Raw genomic sequence first — 18,650 nt, forward strand, 5'->3', positions numbered from 1 at the left:
TTTGCAATGGAAAGCGACAGTCAGCGTCAGCAGCATGGCAGTCTGCAGCACTTTCGCTTTTCACAAAGGCAATACATACATACCGGTCACTCAGGCAGCCAGTCAGAGACTTTAAGGAAAAATGGATCTGATATCACATTGACAGGGAAACAGATTTGGTCCCTGCTCTTGGAAAGTTACAAAGGGGTAGCTGGAGGCCCCAATCAAGTATTTAAGCACATGATCAGTTCCATTGTCTTCAGTGGGAATACTCCCAGTCATCAAGTTAAACACAGGCTAAAGTGCTTTGCTGGAGAAGGGCCTCAATTGTAACTATGGCTGGAAAAGTGACTATTTGATTGTAAAAAGAAAAGGAGTACTTGTGGCACCTTAGAGACTAACCAATTTATTTGAGCATGAGCTTTCGTGAGCTACAGCTCACTTCATCGGATGCATGCCGTGGAAACTGCAGCAGACTTTATTTATACACAGAGAATATGAAAAAATACCTCCTCCCACCCCACTGTCCTGCTGGTAATAGCTTATCTAAAGTGATCATCAGGTGGGCCATTTCCAGCACAAATCCAGGTTTTCTCACCCTCCACCACCCCACACAAATTCACTCTCCTGCTGGTGATAGCCCATCCAAAGTGACAATTCTTTACACAATGTGCATGATAATAAAGTTGGGCCATTTCCTGCACAAATCCAGGTTCTCTCACCCCCTCACCCCCCTCCCAAAAACCACACACACAAACTCTCTATCCTGCTGGTAATAGCTCATCCAAAGTGACCATTCTCCCTACAATGTGCATAATTAAGGTGGGCCATTTCCAGCACAAATCCAGGTTTTCTCACATCCCCCCCACCCCCATACACACACAAATTCACTCTCCTGCTGGTAATAGCTCATCCAAACTGACCACTCTCCAAGTTTAAATCCAAGTTAAACCAGAACATCTGGGGGGGGGGGGGTAGGAAAAAACAAGAGGAAATAGGCTACCTTGCATAATGACTTAGCCACTCCCAGTCTCTATTTAAGCCTAAATTAATAGTATCCAATTTGCAAATGAATTCCAATTCAGCAGTTTCTCGCTGGAGTCTGGATTTGAAGTTTTTTTGTTTTAAGATAGCGACCTTCATGTCTGTGATTGCGTGACCAGAGAGATTGAAGTGTTCTCCGACTGGTTTATGAATGTTATAATTCTTGACATCTGATTTGTGTCCATTTATTCTTTTACGTAGAGACTGTCCAGTTTGACCAATGTACATGGCAGAGGGGCATTGCTGGCACATGATGGCATATATCACATTGGTGGATGTGCAGGTATACGAGCCTCTGATAGTGTGGCTGATGTTATTAGGCCCTGTGATGGTGTCCCCTGAATAGATATGTGGGCACAATTGGCAACGGGCTTTGTTGCAAGGATAAGTTCCTGGGTTAGTGGTTCTGTTGTGTGGTATGTGGTTGTTGGTGAGTATTTGCTTCAGGTTGCGGGGCTGTCTGTAGGCAAGGACTGGCCTGTCTCCCAAGATTTGTGAGAGTGTTGGGTCATCCTTTAGGATAGGTTGTAGATCCTTAATAATGCGTTGGAGGGGTTTTAGTTGGGGGCTGAAGGTGACGGCTAGTGGCGTTCTGTTATTTTCTTTGTTAGGCCTGTCCTGTAGTAGGTAACTTCTGGGAACTCTTCTGGCTCTATCAATCTGTTTCTTTACTTCAGCAGGTGGGTATTGTAGTTGTAAGAAAGCTTGACAGAGATCTTGTAGGTGTTTGTCTCTGTCTGAGGGGTTGGAGCAAATGCGGTTGTATCGCAGAGCTTGGCTGTAGACGATGGATCGTGTGGTGTGGTCAGGGTGAAAGCTGGAGGCATGCAGGTAGGAATAGCGGTCAGTAGGTTTCCGGTATAGGGTGGTGTTTATGTGACCATTGTTTATTAGCACTGTAGTGTCCAGGAAGTGGATCTCTTGTGTGGACTGGACCAGGCTGAGGTTGGTGGTGGGATGGAAATTGTTGAAATCATGGTGGAATTCCTCAAGGGCTTCTTTTCCATGGGTCCAGATGATGAAGATGTCATCAATATAGCGCAAGTAGAGTAGGGGCTTTAGGGGACGAGAGCTGAGGAAGCGTTGTTCTAAATCAGCCATAAAAATGTTGGCATACTGTGGGGCCATGCGGGTACCCATAGCAATGCCGCTGATCTGAAGGTATACATTGTCCCCAAATGTGAAATAGTTATGGGTAAGCACAAAGTCACAAAGTTCAGCCACCAGGTTAGCCGTGACATTATCGGGGATAGTGTTCCTGACGGCTTGTAGTCCATCTTTGTGTGGAATGTTGGTGTAGAGGGCTTCTACATCCATAGTGGCCAGGATGGTGTTATCAGGAAGATCACCGATGGATTGAAGTTTCCTTAGGAAGTCAGTGGTGTCTCGAAGGTAGCTGGGAGTGCTGGTAGCGTAGGGCCTGAGGAGGGAGTCTACATAGCCAGACAATCCTGCTGTCAGGGTGCCAATGCCTGAGATGATGGGGCGCCCAGGATTTCCAGGTTTATGGATCTTGTAAAAGGATCTGATTGTAAAAGTGTCACCTTCTTACTCTCATTACAGCTGCCCTCTGCACTCCATCCCAATGCCACTGAAGTCAAATTTCAGAGTAGCAGCCGTGTTAGTCTGTATTCGCAAAAAGAAGAGGAGGACTTGTGGCACCTTAGAGACTAACCAATTTATTTGAGCATAAGGTATCTCTCCACAGGTATCGTTGCGGAGAGTGGACCAGATGATATGTCTGGGGCGAGAAAGCAGAAGGAGACTCCGCTGGTTGGAAGGCATGAGATGCGCTGTCCTGAGGTTGGGGGTTCCACGACCACCACCCCCAAGAGGAGAAGGCGGGTGGTGGTGGTCGGGGACTCTCTCCTCCGGGGGACTGAGTCATCTATCTGCCGCTCTGACCGGGAAAACCGAGAAGTCTGCTGCTTGCCAGGGGCTAAGATTCGTGATGTGACGGAGAGACTGCCGAGACTCATCAAGCCCTCGGATCGCTACCCCTTCCTGCTTCTCCACGTGGGCACCAATGATACTGCCAAGAATGACCTTGAGCGGATCACTGCGGACTATGTGGCTCTAGGAAGAAGAATTAAGGAGTTGGAGGCGCAAGTGGTGTTCTCGTCCATCCTCCCCGTGGAAGGAAAAGGCCTAGGTAGGGAGCGTCGAATCGTGGAAGTCAACGAATGGCTACGCAGGTGGTGTCGGAGAGAAGGCTTTGGTTTCTTTGACCATGGGATGGTGTTCCATGAAGGAGGAGTGCTGGGCAGAGACGGGCTCCATCTTACGAAGAGAGGGAAGAGCATCTTTGCCAGCAGGCTGGCTAACCTAGTGAGGAGGGCTTTAAACTAGGTTCACCGGGGGAAGGAGACCAAAGCCCTGAGGTAAGTGGGAAAGCAGGATACCGGGAGGAAGCACAGGCAGGAATGTCTGTGAGGGGAGGGCTCCTGCCTCATACTGGCAATGAGGGGCGATCAACAGGTTATCTCAAGTGCTTATATACAAATGCACAAAGCCTTGGAAACAAGCAGGGAGAACTGGAGGTCCTGGTGATGTCAAGGAACTATGACGTGATCGGAATAACAGAGACTTGGTGGGATAACTCATATGACTGGAGTACTGTCATGGATGGTTATAAACTGTTCAGGAAGGACAGGCAGGGCAGAAAAGGTGGGGGAGTAGCACTGTATGTAAGGGAGCAGTATGACTGCTCAGAGCTCCGGTACGAAACTGCAGAAAAACCTGAGTGTCTCTGGATTAAGTTTAGAAGTGTGTGCAACAAGAGTGATGTAGTGGTGGGAGTCTGCTATAGACCACCGGACCAGGGGGATGAGGTGGATGAGGCTTTCTTCCGGCAGCTCACGGAAGCTACTAGATCGCATGCCCTGATTCTCATGGGTGACTTTAATTTTCCTGATATCTGCTGGGAGAGCAATACAGCGGTGCATAGACAATCCAGGAAGTTTTTGGAAAGCGTAGGGGACAATTTCCTGGCGCAAGTGCTAGAGGAGCCAACTAGGGGGGGTGCTTTTCTTGACCTGCTGCTCACAAACCGGGTAGAATTAGTGGGGGAAGCAAAAGTGGATGGGAATCTGGGAGGCAGTGACCATGAGTTGGTTGAGTTCAGGATCCTGACGCAGGGAACAAAGGTAAGCAGCAGGATACGGACCCTGGACTTCAGGAAAGCAGACTTCGACTCCCTCAGGGAACGGATGGCCAGGATCCCCTGGGGGACTAACTTGAAGGGGAAAGGAGTCCAGGAGAGCTGGCTGTATTTCAAGGAATCCCTGTTGAGGTTACAGGGACAAACCATCCCGATGAGTCGAAAGAATAGTAAATATGGCAGGCGACCAGCTTGGCTTAATGGTGAAATCCTAGCGGATCTTAAACATAAAAAAGAAGCTTACAAGAAGTGGAAGGTTGGACATATGACCAGGGAAGAGTATAAAAATATTGCTCGGGCATGTAGGAATGTTATCAGGAGGGCCAAATCGCACCTGGAGCTGCAGCTAGCCAGAGATGTCAAGAGTAACAAGAAGGGTTTCTTCAGGTATGTTGGCAACAAGAAGAAAGCCAAGGAATGTGTGGGCCCCTTACTGAATGAGGGAGGCAACCTAGTGACAGAGGATGTGGAAAAAGCTAATGTACTCAATGCTTTTTTTGCCTCTGTTTTCACGAACAAGGTCAGCTCCCAGACTGCTGCGCTGGGCATCACAAAATGCGGAAGAGATGGCCAGCCCTCTGTGGAGATAGAGGCGGTTAGGGACTATTTAGAAAAGCTGGACGTGCACAAGTCCATGGGGCCGGACGAGTTGCATCCGAGAGTGCTGAAGGAATTGGCAGCTGTGATTGCAGAGCCACTGGCCATTATCTTTGAAAACTCGTGGCGAACCGGGGAAGTCCCGGATGACTGGAAAAAGGCTAATGTAGTGCCAATCTTTAAAAAAGGGAAGAAGGAATATCCTGGGAACTACAGGCCAGTCAGCCTCACCTCAGTCCCTGGAAAAATCATGGAGCAGGTCCTCAAAGAATCAATCCTGAAGCACTTGCATGAGAGGAAAGTGATCAGGAACAGCCAGCATGGATTCACCAAGGGAAGGTCATGCCTGACTAATCTAATCGCCTTTTATGATGAGATTACTGGTTCTGTGGATGAAGGGAAAGCAGTGGATGTATTGTTTCTTGACTTTAGCAAAGCTTTTGACACGGTCTCCCATAGTATTCTTGTCAGCAAGTTAAGGAAGTATGGGCTGGATGAATGCACTATAAGGTGGGTAGAAAGCTGGCTAAATTGTCGGGCTCAACGGGTAGTGATCAATGGCTCCATGTCTAGTTGGCAGCCGGTATCAAGTGGAGTGCCCCAAGGGTCGGTCCTGGGGCCGGTTTTATTCAATATCTTCATAAATGATCTGGAGGATGGTGTGGATTGCACTCTCAGCAAATTTGCGGATGATACTAAACTGGGAGGAGTGGTAGATACGCTGGAGGGGAGGGATAGGATACAGAAGGACCTAGACCAATTGGAAGATTGGGCCAAAAGGAATCTGATGAGGTTCAATAAGGATAAGTGCAGGGTCCTGCACTTAGGACGGAAAAACCCAATGCACAGCTACAGACTAGGGACCGAATGGCTAGGCAGCAGTTCTGCGGAAAAGGACCTAGGGGTGACAGTGGACGAGAAGCTGGATATGAGTCAGCAGTGTGCCGTTGTTGCCAAGAAGGCCAATGGCATTTTGGGATGTATAAGTAGGGGCATAGCGAGCAGATCGAGGGACGTGATCGTTCCCCTCTATTCGACATTGGTGAGGCCTCATCTGGAGTACTGTGTCCAGTTTTGGGCCCCACACTTCAAGAAGGATGTGGATAAATTGGAGAGAGTCCAGCGAAGGGCAACAAAAATGATTAGGGGACTGGAACACATGAGTTATGAGGAGAGGCTGAGGGAGCTGGGATTGTTTAGCCTGCAGAAGAGAAGAATGAGGGGGGATTTGATAGCTGCTTTCAACTACCTGAAAGGGGGTTCCAAAGAGGATGGCTCTAGACTGTTCTCAATGGTAGCAGATGACAGAACGAGGAGTAATGGTCTCAAGTTGCAGTGGGGGAGGTTTAGATTGGATATTAGGAAAAACTTTTTCACTAAGAGGGTGGTGAAACACTGGAATGCGTTACCTAGGGAGGTGGTAGAATCTCCTTCCTTAGAGGTTTTTAAGGTCAGGCTTGACAAAGCCCTGGCTGGGATGATTTAACTGGGAATTGGTCCTGCTTTGAGCAGGGGGTTGGACTAGATGACCTTCTGGGGTCCCTTCCAACCCTGATATTCTATGATTCTAAGCTTTCGTGAGCTACAGCTCACTTCATCGGCTGTGCGAGGTGTTTAACTTGATGACTGGGAGTATTCCCACTGAAGACAATGGAACTGATCATGTGCTTAAATACTTGACTGGGGCCTCCAGCTACCCCTTTGCAACTTTCCAAGAGCAGGGACCTAATCTGTTTCCCTGTCAATGTGATATCAGATCCATTTTTCCTTAAAGTCTCTGACTGGCTGCCTGAGTGACCGGTATGTATGTATTGCCTTTGTGAAAAGCGAAAGTGCTGCAGACTGCCATGCTGCTGACGCTGACTGTCGCTTTCCATTGCAAATGAGAACGTGGACAATTGTATGGGGCCTTTCGTTCTGAAGATAGCCCAAATGGTTTTATACAGAAGTGAGCTAAGCGTTCGCAAACACTCACGTTAATAGCAGAACTGAGAACAGAAAAACAGAACAAATAACAGATGTGTAACCCATGTTACTTTAAAGCAAGCAAGTGGGTGGAAGACTCAAGAGGGAATGATGATGGACGCCCACAATGCCTTTTTCCCACTTATCAGAGTCTGGGGAAATTACAGCAACCATGCAGCAGGGAAAAGCCTCTGAAGGCCAAGAGCAGCAAAGGAGGGCTAGTCTACGCTAGAAGCGCAAGCCCTATATCAGCACAGCTGCATCGGTGCAGCTGCGCTGCTGTTGTGCCTCTGGTGAAGACGCTCTATGCCAACGGAAGAGAGTGCTTCGGTTGGTGTAACTTGTGTGGCCTATTCACACCCCTGAGTGACATAAGTTATATCGACATAAGTAGCAGTGTGTACAAGCCCTGAGTAATTCCCACCCAGAGTAAAGGACACTGAATGCTCAGGCTACTGGCACACAGGTGATATTACAGATATCTCGCAATCCCTGGGTTTGAGTGAAGGGCCAAGAATATACGGCATGTCATGTATTTGTTATTGCTTTGTTGAACCATGCCTAGCGAGAGGAAGAGAGCTTAGGAGCAGGGCTTGTTTGGCAGCAATGAGGGTGTGTGTCAGGCAGACTGGAGATGGGGTTAGCATTATGCTACTTACAATTTTTATCAAGGACCTGGTAGAAAACATAAAATCATCCCTGATAAAGTTTGCAGATAACACAAAAAATGGAGGAGTGGTAAAAAATGCACTCAGGACAGGACAGGTCATTGCTTCAGAGCAATCTAGATTGCTTGGTAAACTGGACATATGCAAACAATATGGATTTTAATATAGCTAAATGTACTCTATCCTGGGAAGCAGTGACTCTGAAAAAGATTTGGGGGCCATGGTGGATAATGAGCTGAACATGAGCTCCCTGTGTGATAACTGCCCAAATGTGGTCCTGGGAGGCACAAAGAGGGGAATCTCAAGTAGATGTCGCAAGGCTATTTTACTTCTGTATTTAGCACTGGTGCAATCACTGCTGGAATCCTGTGTCCAGTTCTAGCTCCCACAATTCAAGAAAAATGTTTATAAATTGAAGAGGGTTCAGAGAAGAGCCACGAGACTGGTCAAAGGATTAGAATACAGATGTCTTATAAGGACAGATTCAAGGAACTCAATATTCTCATCTTAACAAAGAGAAGGTTAAGGGGTGACTTGATTACATTCTGCAAGTATGTACATGGGAAACAAACGTTTAATAATGGGCTCTTCCATCTAACAAATAAAGTGATTACACAGTCCAAAGTCTGGAAGTTGAAGCTACACAAGAACAGAAATAAGACAAATGTTTAAAACAATGAGCGTGTTTAACCATTGGAACAATTTACAAAGCGTCATGGTGGATGCTCCACTGACAATTTTTAAATCAAGATTGAGTGTTTTTCTAAAAGATCTGCTCTGGGAATTATTTTGGGGCAGGTCTCTAGCCTGTATCTTACAGGAGTTCAGATTAGATGATAACAGTGGTCCTTTCTGGCCTTGGAATCTGTGACAATGAATATGTTGTCCATGGCACCACCAGTCAAATGTTTGTATGTGTAAATGTGTACTTGGAGGGAGCAGAAGTAGGCTATTTTTTTTGGTACCGGGGGTGTGTGTGTGTGTGTCAGGGTGCAATTTTTGGGTGCCCAGGTGAGTAGGAGGCAGATTATCCAGGTGCCAGTTGTATTGGGGGACAGTGTATTGGTTGCCCAGGTACTAAGCATGTTGGAGAGGCAAAGGATTGGGTGTTCAGCTGAGTGACGGAGCAGGGTATTGGGTGCAAAATGTGGGAGATGACAGGGTGCTAGATTGCAGGTGAGTGGGATGGTATTGGGTGCCCAGGTGAATGGAGAGGGCAGGTGCTGAGTGCCTAGGTGAGTAGAGGGGACAAAGAAACCAGGTGAGTCGGGAGGGAGTGGACTGGGTGGTGGGTGGCCAGGTGAGGTGGGGGCAAGGTGCTGGTGCCTGGAGGGGATACTAGGTGATGGAGGTGCCAACCCTCCAGGATTATCCTGGAGTCACTAGGAATTAAAGATTAATTAAAGATTAATCTTTAATTAAAGATCATGACATGTGATGAAGGGGGGGGGGAATACCTCCAAACAAAACTGGCAACCCTACAAGGTGTCTGGGGAAGGGCAAGGACTGCCCGGGAGGGGGAGCAGGACACGTGGTGCCCATGTAGGTAGGGGGCAGAGTGTGGGATGCCCAGGATAGGGGTGTGGGAGCCCAGGTGGGGAGGTGCAGGGTGTCCAAGTGGGTAAGCAGGCACCTCCCCAGGTAGGGGAGAAGGCAGGCCAAAGGGTGCCCAGGTAGGTGGAAAGGAAGGGCATGGGGTTCCCAGGTGAGTGGGGCAGGGCATGGGGTTCCCAGGTGGGTGGACGCAGGGCACTGGGTGTCCAGGTGAGGGGGGCACAGCACAGGTGCCCAGGTAGGTGAGGAGCAGGGCACGCAGTGCCTAGGTGGGTGGAGGTAGGCCACTGGGTGTCCAGGTGAGGGGGCATGGAGTTCCCAGGGGGGCAGAGTGTGGGGTGCCCAGATGAGGGGGCATGTGGATCCCAGGGGGTAAGGGTGTGGGGGGCCCAGGTAAGGGGGTGCAGCATGCCCAGGTGGGGGAACAGGGTGCTGAGTGCCCAGATGAGGGGGCACAGGGTGCCCAGGAGGGGGGAAGGACACAGCATCCCTGGGTGGGGGTGCACGGGATGGGGAGCCCAGGTGGGGAAGCAGGGAAACCTGGTGAGGGAGTGTGGGTGTGTCATAAATATAAAGGGAAGGGTAAACACCTTTAAAATCCCTCCTGGCCAGAGGAAAAGCCCTTTCACTTGTAAAGGGTTAAGAAGCCCAGATAACCTCGCTGGCACCTGACCACAATGACCAATGAGGAGACAAGATACTTTCAAAGCTGGAGGGGGGAGAAAGAAAGGGTTTGGGTCTGTCTGGGTGATGCTTTTGCCCGGGACAGAACAGGAGTGGAGTCTGAGAACTTAGTCAGCAATCTAGCTAGAGACACGTTAGATTCTGTTTGTTTGAATGGCTGAGAAAATACGCTGTGCTGAATGGAATGGAGATTCCTGTCTTTGTGAAACTTAAGGTTTTGCCTAGAGGGATTCTCTATGTTTTGAATCTGATTACCCTGTAAGATCTTTACCCTTCTGATTTTACAGAGGTGATTCTTTTTACTTTTTCTTCTATTAAAATTCTTCTTTTAAGAAACTGATTTTTTTTTTATTGTTCTTAAGATCCAAGGGTTTGGGTCTGTGGTCACCTATGCAAATTGGTGAGGATTTTTATCAAGCCTTCCCCAGGAAGGGGGGTGTAAGGTTTTGGTGAGGATTTTGGGGGGAAAGACGTTTCCAAACGAACTCTTTCCCAATAATAAATACCCATTAGACGCTTGGTGGTGGCAGCGAAAGTCCCAGGGCAAAGGGTAAAATAGTTCGTACCCTGGGGAAGTTTTAACCTAAGCTGTAAAAGTAAGCTTAGGAGGTTTTCATGCAGGTCCCCACATCTGTACCCTAGAGTTCAGAGTGGGGAAGGAACCTTGACAGGGTGTCGGGGGGGGGCCCAGGCGAGGGGGTGCAGCAGGCCCAGGTGGGGGGCAGGGCGTGGGAGGGACAAATGAGGGGGTGCGGGGGGTCCTGGGAGGTCAGAGCATGGGGAGGCCCAGCTGGGGAGGGGTCCAGGTGCGGGGCAGGGAGCCCGGTGAGGGGGCATAGGGGGTACCAGGTGGTCAGAGTGCAGGGGCCCAAGTGGGGGGCAGGGCCCAAGTGGGGGGGGGAAGGCGCGGGTGGGGCAGGGAGCCCAGGTGAGGGGGTGGGGGGTGGTAGGCGGGGGGTAGGGAGCCCAGGTGAGGGGCCCCAGGCTGGGGGCAGGGCACGGGCGGTCGCGGGGGGGCCAGGTGAGGGGGCGGGGGGGTCGCAGGGGGCAGGGCGCAGGCAGTCGCGGGGGACCCAGGTGAGGGGGCGGGGGTGGCAGGCCGGGGGTAGTGAGCCCAGGTGAGGGGCCCCAGGTGGGGGGGCAGGGCGCGGGTGGTCGCGGGGGGCAGGGAGCCCAGGTGAGGTGCTCCACGCAGGGAGCAGGGTGGGGGGGTCGTGGGGGGGCCCAGAGGAGGGGGTGGGGGGGCAGGCAGGGGGTAGGGAGCCCAGATGATGGGCCCCAGGCGGGTGGCAGGGCGCGGGCGGTCGCGGGGGGGCCCAGGGGAAGGGGTGGGGGTTGCGGGGGGCCCAGGCAGGGGGGCCAGGTGAGGGGGCAGGCAAGGGGTAGGGAGCCCAGGTGAGGGGCCCCAGGCAGGAAGCAGGGCGGGGGGGTCGCGGGGGGCCCAGGGGAGGGGGCGGGGGCTAGGGAGCCCAGGCGAGGGGCCCCAGGCGGGGGGCAGGGCGGGGGGTTGCGGGGGACCCACGGGAGGGGGCGGGGGGGTCGCGGGGGCCCCAGGCGGGGGGCAGGGCGGGGGGGTCGCGGGGGGCCCAGGGGAGGGGGCGGGGGGGCAGGCGGCGGTAGGGAGCCCAGGCGAGGGGCCCCAGGCGAGGGGCAGGGCGGGGGGTCGCGGGGGGCCCCAGGCGGGGGGCAGGGCGGGGGGTCGCGGGGGGCCCAGGGGAGGGGGCGGGGGGGCAGGCGGCGGTAGGGAGCCCAGGCGAGGGGCCCCAGGCGGGGGGCAGGGCGGGGGGTCGCGGGGGGCCCCAGGCGGGGGGCAGGGCGGGGGGTCGCGGGGGGCCCAGGGGAGGGGGCGGGGGGGCAGGCGGCGGTAGGGAGCCCAGGCGAGGGGCCCCAGGCGGGGGGCAGGGCGGGGGGTCGCGGGGGCCCCGGGCGGGGGGGCGGCGCCGCGCGCGCGGAAAGTGCGGCCGCCAACGCTCAGGCTGAGGCGGCGGCGCGGGGCGGGGCGGGGCCCGGCGGGACCTGGGGCAGCGCGGCCGGGACGCGGGGCTGGGGCCGGCGGGGAGCGGCGCCATGCGGAGCCTGAACCAGCTGCGCGCCGAGGTGCGGGGCCGGGGCCGGGGCCGCCGGGGGCTGCTTCCCTCCCGCAGGCCGAGGGCTGCCGGGCCGGGGCGAGCCGGTTCCCGCCCGGGGCCCGAGGGGGGGGGTGTCGCGAGCGGCCAGCCCCGGCCCCCCGAAACCCGCTTCGCCCCCGGCATTTCTCATGGTGTTAAACCGATGCCCCCCCCCGGGTTTTTAATCTGTGCGGGGGGGAGGGTCGCCGCCGCGGCGCCCTGCGGCTGAGCAGCCCGGCGGGGGAGAGCCCGAGGCCCGGCGCTCTGAAGGGCCGCTCCGGCCTCCCGCCGTTTGCCCGCAGTTGTTTCGAATCCACTCGCCTGACCCCCTGGGAACCGTACGGGTGGGCCCAGCCGAGTCCCCTTCAGAAGGGCAGCAACTACCCCCGATTCATTTTGCCTACCCTCGGCCCAGAGCCCTGGCGGCCACGGACCATCCAGCGGCAGAAGCTCCTTACAAAAATGTTATGGAGAGAAACCCTCGGTCTCTGTTTGCAGGTAGAGGTTACATACAACCTGCTTACAGGAGGGAGAGGTAAGGGACGTTAGCGGCTCCAGCAGCAGTCCAGGTACCCTGTAGAGTTGTGGAAATACCAGGGTAGGTCCACAGCCCTTCTCCCTGTTGCGCCTCTAAATGCGGAACTTGGGTTGCACCGTCTTGTGCTCCCTCAGCGCCATACAAAATCCTTTCCCACCCCAGCTGCTAGCTGTGTGAATAGTCTTCATAGAATCATAGAAGATCAGGGTTGGAAGGGACCTCAGGAGGTTCTAGTCCAACCCCCTGCTCAAAGCAGGACCGATCCCCAGTTTTTGGCCCAGTTCCCTAAATGGCCCCCTCAAGGATTGAACTCACAACCCTGGGTTTAGCAGGCCAATGCTCAAACCACTGGGACTTGTGGCACCTTAGAGACGAGCCCATTTATTTAAGCATAAGCTTTCTTGAAGCTCACTTCGTCGGATGCAGCGTGCTGATGCTCAAATAAATGGGTTCATCTCTAAGGTGCCACTAGTCCTCCTGTTCTTTTTGCGAATACAGACTAACACGACTGCTGCTCTGAAACTTGAAGACAGAGTATTCCAAAAAGGATCAGTGAGTGACCTCTACAAAGCCAGAAAGTTGTGTGGGGAAGCGTTATTTCCTTCTTGCCATTGGAGGGAGGTGGCCACCGAAGTGCTGGGAAGTAAACTGTATAGTGGTGAAATGAATCTGGGCCTCTAGAGCTGCACTGAATAGGAGAAGGGTGTTAACGCAGAACAGCAGATGTTCCACTTTCAAGGATCTGTGGGGAGAATTTGGAAGAGGTGAGTGAGAAATGTAGCCTGCTAGTCCCTGGTTTAGTGACACTGTCCTATTTCTTCACAGCAATTCTCAGCACTGACTGATGTAGTCTTCAGCTTTTTAACAGAGCCCAAGGAGGTAAGGCCTCTGCAGCACAATGTGGAGATGGGTTTGATTGCAGCGGTCAGATGAGATGAGCGCAGCATTAAGGCTTTGTCTCTTCTCTTTGCTGTCTGCAGGTAGAAAGGTTTCTGACTCAGCTCTCTGAATTTGCCACCATGAATGAAATCAGCCTAGGTCCTCTGAAAAATATTATCAAAAGTATCCTCTTGATACCTAATGGTGAGTAGCCTGGAAATGGTTGTGTGTGTGAGAGAATGTTACTCTTGGTTTGAGCCTGAAAGGAACTGCTGTGTTTGTGCCTGCACACTAATCCATCTAGAGCCCCACTGATTTCACTGTGCCCATCAGCTTGCAGGATAGAACCTTTGATTGCTAAGTAAGCAGTAATCAAGAATTAAAAATGAGTTCTCCAACATACTTTAGAAATCCCTCTCTCTGTTGAAGAATCCCTGTTCAGTTCATCAGGCTGTTGTCTCTTAAGCCATGTCTATACACAAGTTCCACTGGCTTAACTAAAGTCTGTTAAAAAAATATTTTAGTTGAACCTACAGAAATCCTTTATGAGGACACATAAGAACAGTCAGACTGGGTGAGACCAAAGGTCCATCTAGCCCAGTGGCCAATGCTGGGTGCCCCAGAGGGAATGAACAGAACAGGTAATCATCAGGTGATCCATCCAACCCACACATCTATTGGTTTAACTTGCACCTGTAAAAATTAATATATTTGGTGAAACTAGTGCAATTTTATCTTCAGACAAAAACCCTGTAGCAGCTGCCATCTACATGATGCAGCATTGTACTTCCCAGTAGGCAGATGAGCTTCATCAGATAGAGGGCTGAGCAAATTGAGACCCCATTAGAAGACTCTGGAAATCAGAGCCATTTAAAACTGTGTTAAGATGACTTCTATCCTTGCAGCCTCCTTTTAGAGAAACACTTATCTATGAGCAGCTCCCCAAAACAAGTGTATGTTAATCACACATAGCGGAGCCAGAAAAGACCAGCAGAGTCATTCAGTCTGACCACTTTGTTGTACAAGATTATTCCCTACAGCAATCCTGCTACCACCGTAGCCAACTTATTCTCAGCAATCTGCAGTGGCTGTGTGCTTCAACCACCTCCCTTGGGAGTGTCTCCTGTTCATCCATTACCTTTACTATTATCTGTTGGTCTTAGATTTTTCTGTACTTCCCATCACCATAGTACTTAAGCGCAAATTTTCTTCTAGCATTTTGCTTGTATTAAATTTTCTTTTTGTAGCTTCAGGCCATTTCTCCTTTTCCTGCTAGCATAAAAGGCAGTGAAAAAATTTCCTTCCTCCTTTTATATAGCTACCTTGAAGGTATTAACAGTCAGAAATCATAATTTTCCCCATTCTGAGGCTTTTCTTTTCTAGACAACATACATTTAGCTCCCTTGGTTGCTATTTATATGCCTTATCCTCAAATCCTTGTATCATTTTTGTCAGGGCTGAGATACCATGAACGATACCTGCCATCTGTTCTGATAACTTCACTGAGTGCTTATGTACAATACGGATACAAAGCCGTGTGGGGCAGGCAGTCTATCAAAATTTACCGGACAGACTCCTTCTCTTGGCTTTAGAGAACAGGGTCCTTGTAAATTTCAGTGTGCAGCCTGCTCCCCAAGAACAAAGCAGGCAGGCACAGCAGGAGAAAATGTTACAGGCACATGGTCCCACCCACCATCCAGAACGCAGCAGGTAGGTCAAATTAGTAGCTTGCCAGCCGTTAACAAGCAAAGCTTCTGTAAGGGAAAAAGCAGTAACTTCAAAATGAAGCTGCTGGTGCCATTACCATGGAGACCAACAATGTAGCTTCATCTTGCTCTCATGCACATGCATCCGACTGACGCTTTAAGCAGTAGCTTTGGTGTCTACTAAGGTACAGTAGGAGACAACAGTATTTCCTACTTTGGTGAGTAGCAAGCTGCTGAACAGCACAACTGGAGAACAAAAACATCCTGTTAAAACCTCTCTGTCCCTGTGTGTGTTTGACTTAACACAGTGCAATGCTGTATTTCAGTAAAAATGATTTCCTCCTTTTGCACGGTTTATTCTAGGGGCCCTGAAGAGGAATCTGTCATCTGAACAAGTCCGAGCAGATTTCATTGCTCTGGGTAGGTCACTTGACTTTACTAAATATTAAATATTCATTGGTTTTTATTTTGTTAATCTTGTGTGGTTTCTCCTACAGGGCTCAGTGAAGAGAAAGCTAGTTATTTTGCAGAGCAGGTATTAGTAGAATTCCTTTTCTTCTTAACTTTAAAAAAAAAAAACACACTCATTGGGACAGGGTGGTTTCATAAACTTGTGGCCACATATTCAGAGGTCCCAAGAAGTCAGGCTGTCTGTTGCTTCATACCTTATGAAAATCATAAACTAAAGATGCCATGACAACTTGAATGAAACGTTTTGTCTAAGCAGTACTTCTGATTTGGCATGGCATATGCATTGTAGCATATAAGCACCTTACAGTTTTGACTGCGGCAATTAAGTGTGGCTTTGATTCTGTTTCTGCCTTTGCTTGCATTGAACCTCAGCGTTATCCAGATAAATAAATACAGGACTTTTTGCATTAACATGTTAAATTGGTCCCATGGCAAAATTTTCAAAAATGCCTAAATCAACTACATAAAAATAAATACATTTTTTAAACTTCTACCCCCGTCCATTTTCATTTTTTGGCATTTATGCAGTCCCCTGATATGTGCTGCATGCACATCTGCTTTATGCTTCTGCTGGAGCTCTGCCCAATTGCTTATTGGTGTTGGAGCTACAGGTAGTACGGTAAGGAGTAGTATTTTTGCATCAATTGGTTGTGTCCATTTTTTGCTCCTACAGTGGAAGCTGAATTCCCCCACCCTGACACGCCTGGCTGTTGGACAGACGCTGATGATTAACCAGCTTATAGATATGGAGTGGAAATTTGGAGGTAATAGATGCAAGACATGAGTAGGCTGGAGTGTCTGTTTGATGTCAAGGCTGAAATCCAGCAGCAGTTCTTAGCTGTAGACTCTCTTGAAATATTTTCACTTAACTAATCTCCTTTAGACCTCAGGGGAGTTATCTGCCATCTCTTCTCTCCATTTCACAGTGACTGCAGGGAGCAGTGAACTGGAAAAAGTGGGAAGTATTTTCTTACAGGTAAGTCTCCCAAAATGAGAGTTTAGGGAATGGGTTGTAGTTCATCACTTGGTAAAGGACAAGCTAAAGGGATGAACCTGCTGGTGCTGACTCCAGTGGGAGCCAAGGGAACCCAAGAGTATGGCATTTGGAGTTGGCTCTGCTTCTGATTTCTTGAAGACATCAGCTAAAACCAGTACAGTGCTGCTGCTTTTTCTGCATGCTTCACTTATCTAAGGAGATTTGTGGCCAACCGTAGGGATGATGAGGTACCGGCATTTGCAGTCTAGTAGAGGTCCTGATATTGTGTACGAGAGGTTGGTTTGATTTACTTAGATAAAAGACACTCCTTAGGATGATCTCTGAAGGATCTACCCCTATAGTAGCTTTTCCTGGAAGACTAGTTGAAGAAGTGGTCTCTCTACAATAGTCTATGCTGTCTGAAACTAACGTTTGATGCCTTGATTTTTGAGATGCTCGGCTATTTCAATTAAATGTCTGATTCCTTCCCAGTTGAAACTGGTGGTTAAAAACGGAAGCCAAACGGATCACGTGTATATAGGTGAGTTAACTAACTTCAGTGGGGAGTTCTAGAGCAGAAACATTTCATGAAGGGACTTCAGAAGTATTTCATGAAGCCTTTGAAATGTATTTGAGAGTCCAAGTATTTATAGAACCGTCACATATATTCATTGGATCTCAATGAGCTTTGGAAGCAGACCCAGCAGGGGATCACTATAGAACAGTGGTTCTCAACCAGGGATGTGTGTACCATTGGGGTACGCAGAGGTCTTCCAAGGGATACATCAACTCATCTAGATGTTTGCCTAGTTTTACAACAGGCTATATAAAAAGCACTAGCGAAGTCAGTACAAACTAAAATTTCATAAAGTGACTTGTTTATACTGCTCTCTATCCTATACACCAGGGATCGGCAACCTTTTGGCATGCGACCCATCAGGGAAATCTGCTGGCGGGCCGGGACGGTTTGTTTACCTGCAGCATCCGCAGGTTCGGCCAATCTCAACTCCCACTGGCTGCGGACCCCCGTTAAAGGCCAATGGGGGCTGCGGGAACTGGCACGGGCCGAGGGATGTGCTGGCCGCTGCTTCCCACAGCCCCCATTGGCCTGGAACAGCGAACCGCAGCCAGTGGGAGCTGCCATCGGCTGAACCTGCGGACTCTGCAGGTAAACAAACCATCCCAGCCCACCAGCGGATTTCCCTGACAGTCCATGTGCCAAAGGTTGCCGATCCCTGCTATACACTGAAATGTAAATATAGTATTTGTATTCCAATTGATTTATAATTATATGGTAACAATAAGAAAGTAAGCAATTTTTCAGTAATAGTATGCAGTGACATTTTTGTATTTTTATGTCTGATCTTGTAAGGAAGTAGTTTAAGTGAGGTGTAACTTGGGGGTACACAAGACAAATCAGACTCCTGAAAGGGGTACAGGAGTCTGGAAAGGTTGAAAGCCACTGCTGTTGAAGCACTGACTATAGATGCTCACAACTATTCCAACCCTGGCCTGTCCCAGATGGTGGCACTGTAGGAAATAATTGAGAAGTAATGACTGTGTGGAGGGTCTTCATATCTATGCATATCAAAATATATACCATAAAGCTCTGACAATTGGAGCCTTTAGAAGTAGTCATTAGAGAGCAGCATACTAACAGAAATGAGGGCAATCCCAATGTCTGTCATATTATGAAAATCTTTGCCTGGAATCCTGTTACATTCAAATGACGTTGTGTAGAAAAGCATGTTAAGAGCTAGAATCTCTAATACAATCCAGCCCAGGTGGGGATGAAAATTGCTCCTTGATATGGATGTGAATAGCTTTGTGTTAGACATGGGACTTTAAATATAGCTGGGGGGGGTTTTCCTCTCCTTTTTCAGAGTTAACATTGCCACAGTTCTACAGTTTTCTGCATGAGATGGAACGAGTCAAAACCAGTCTGGAATGTTTCAGCTGAAACCCCAAGGGACTGCATTTATACCATAGAGGGGTAATTTCTCCTTGTGGGCCAACATGTCTGATCTTAACTCCGCAGATTTGTAACATATTAGATGAAGATTGCACTGTTTAATAAACAACACTGTCAAATAGTTCTGGACCCAGAATGGAAATGGTCTTTAAAAATTTTTATATTTCTGTCCTTCAGAGACTGAAACTTTTACAAATATGTAGTAGCTACAGACATAAGTACTCGTATTGCTTTTCTGTAGTAACCATTAGAAGAAAATATTGTCAGAGCTATGTAGACATTTATAGAGGTATGCAAGCTAGGAATCCATGTTAGTGTCCTGCTTCCTTTTGTATTGGCCTTGTATAAA

The 18,650-nt window shown here is 49.8% G+C and overlaps 1 protein-coding gene across 1 annotated transcript; it reads left to right on the plus strand.

Moving 5' to 3' along the window:
• The first annotated feature begins 11,656 nt into the window (after nucleotides 1-11,656).
• Nucleotides 11,657-18,422, plus strand: COMMD7 (COMM domain containing 7). The gene is made up of 9 exons (XM_084645884.1): nucleotides 11,657-11,748; nucleotides 13,123-13,176; nucleotides 13,278-13,380; nucleotides 15,246-15,302; nucleotides 15,380-15,417; nucleotides 16,027-16,117; nucleotides 16,280-16,329; nucleotides 16,822-16,870; nucleotides 18,213-18,422. Exons 1-9 carry the CDS (start codon nucleotides 11,719-11,721, stop codon nucleotides 18,287-18,289), a joined length of 549 nt encoding a protein of 182 aa, XP_084502010.1. The 5' UTR covers nucleotides 11,657-11,718; the 3' UTR covers nucleotides 18,290-18,422.
• Nucleotides 18,423-18,650: the final 228 nt, after the last annotated feature.

Source organism: Lepidochelys olivacea, assembly GCF_965140295.1.
Source record: "Lepidochelys olivacea isolate rLepOli2 genome assembly, chromosome: 13".
Lineage (NCBI taxonomy): Eukaryota > Metazoa > Chordata > Testudines > Cheloniidae > Lepidochelys > Lepidochelys olivacea.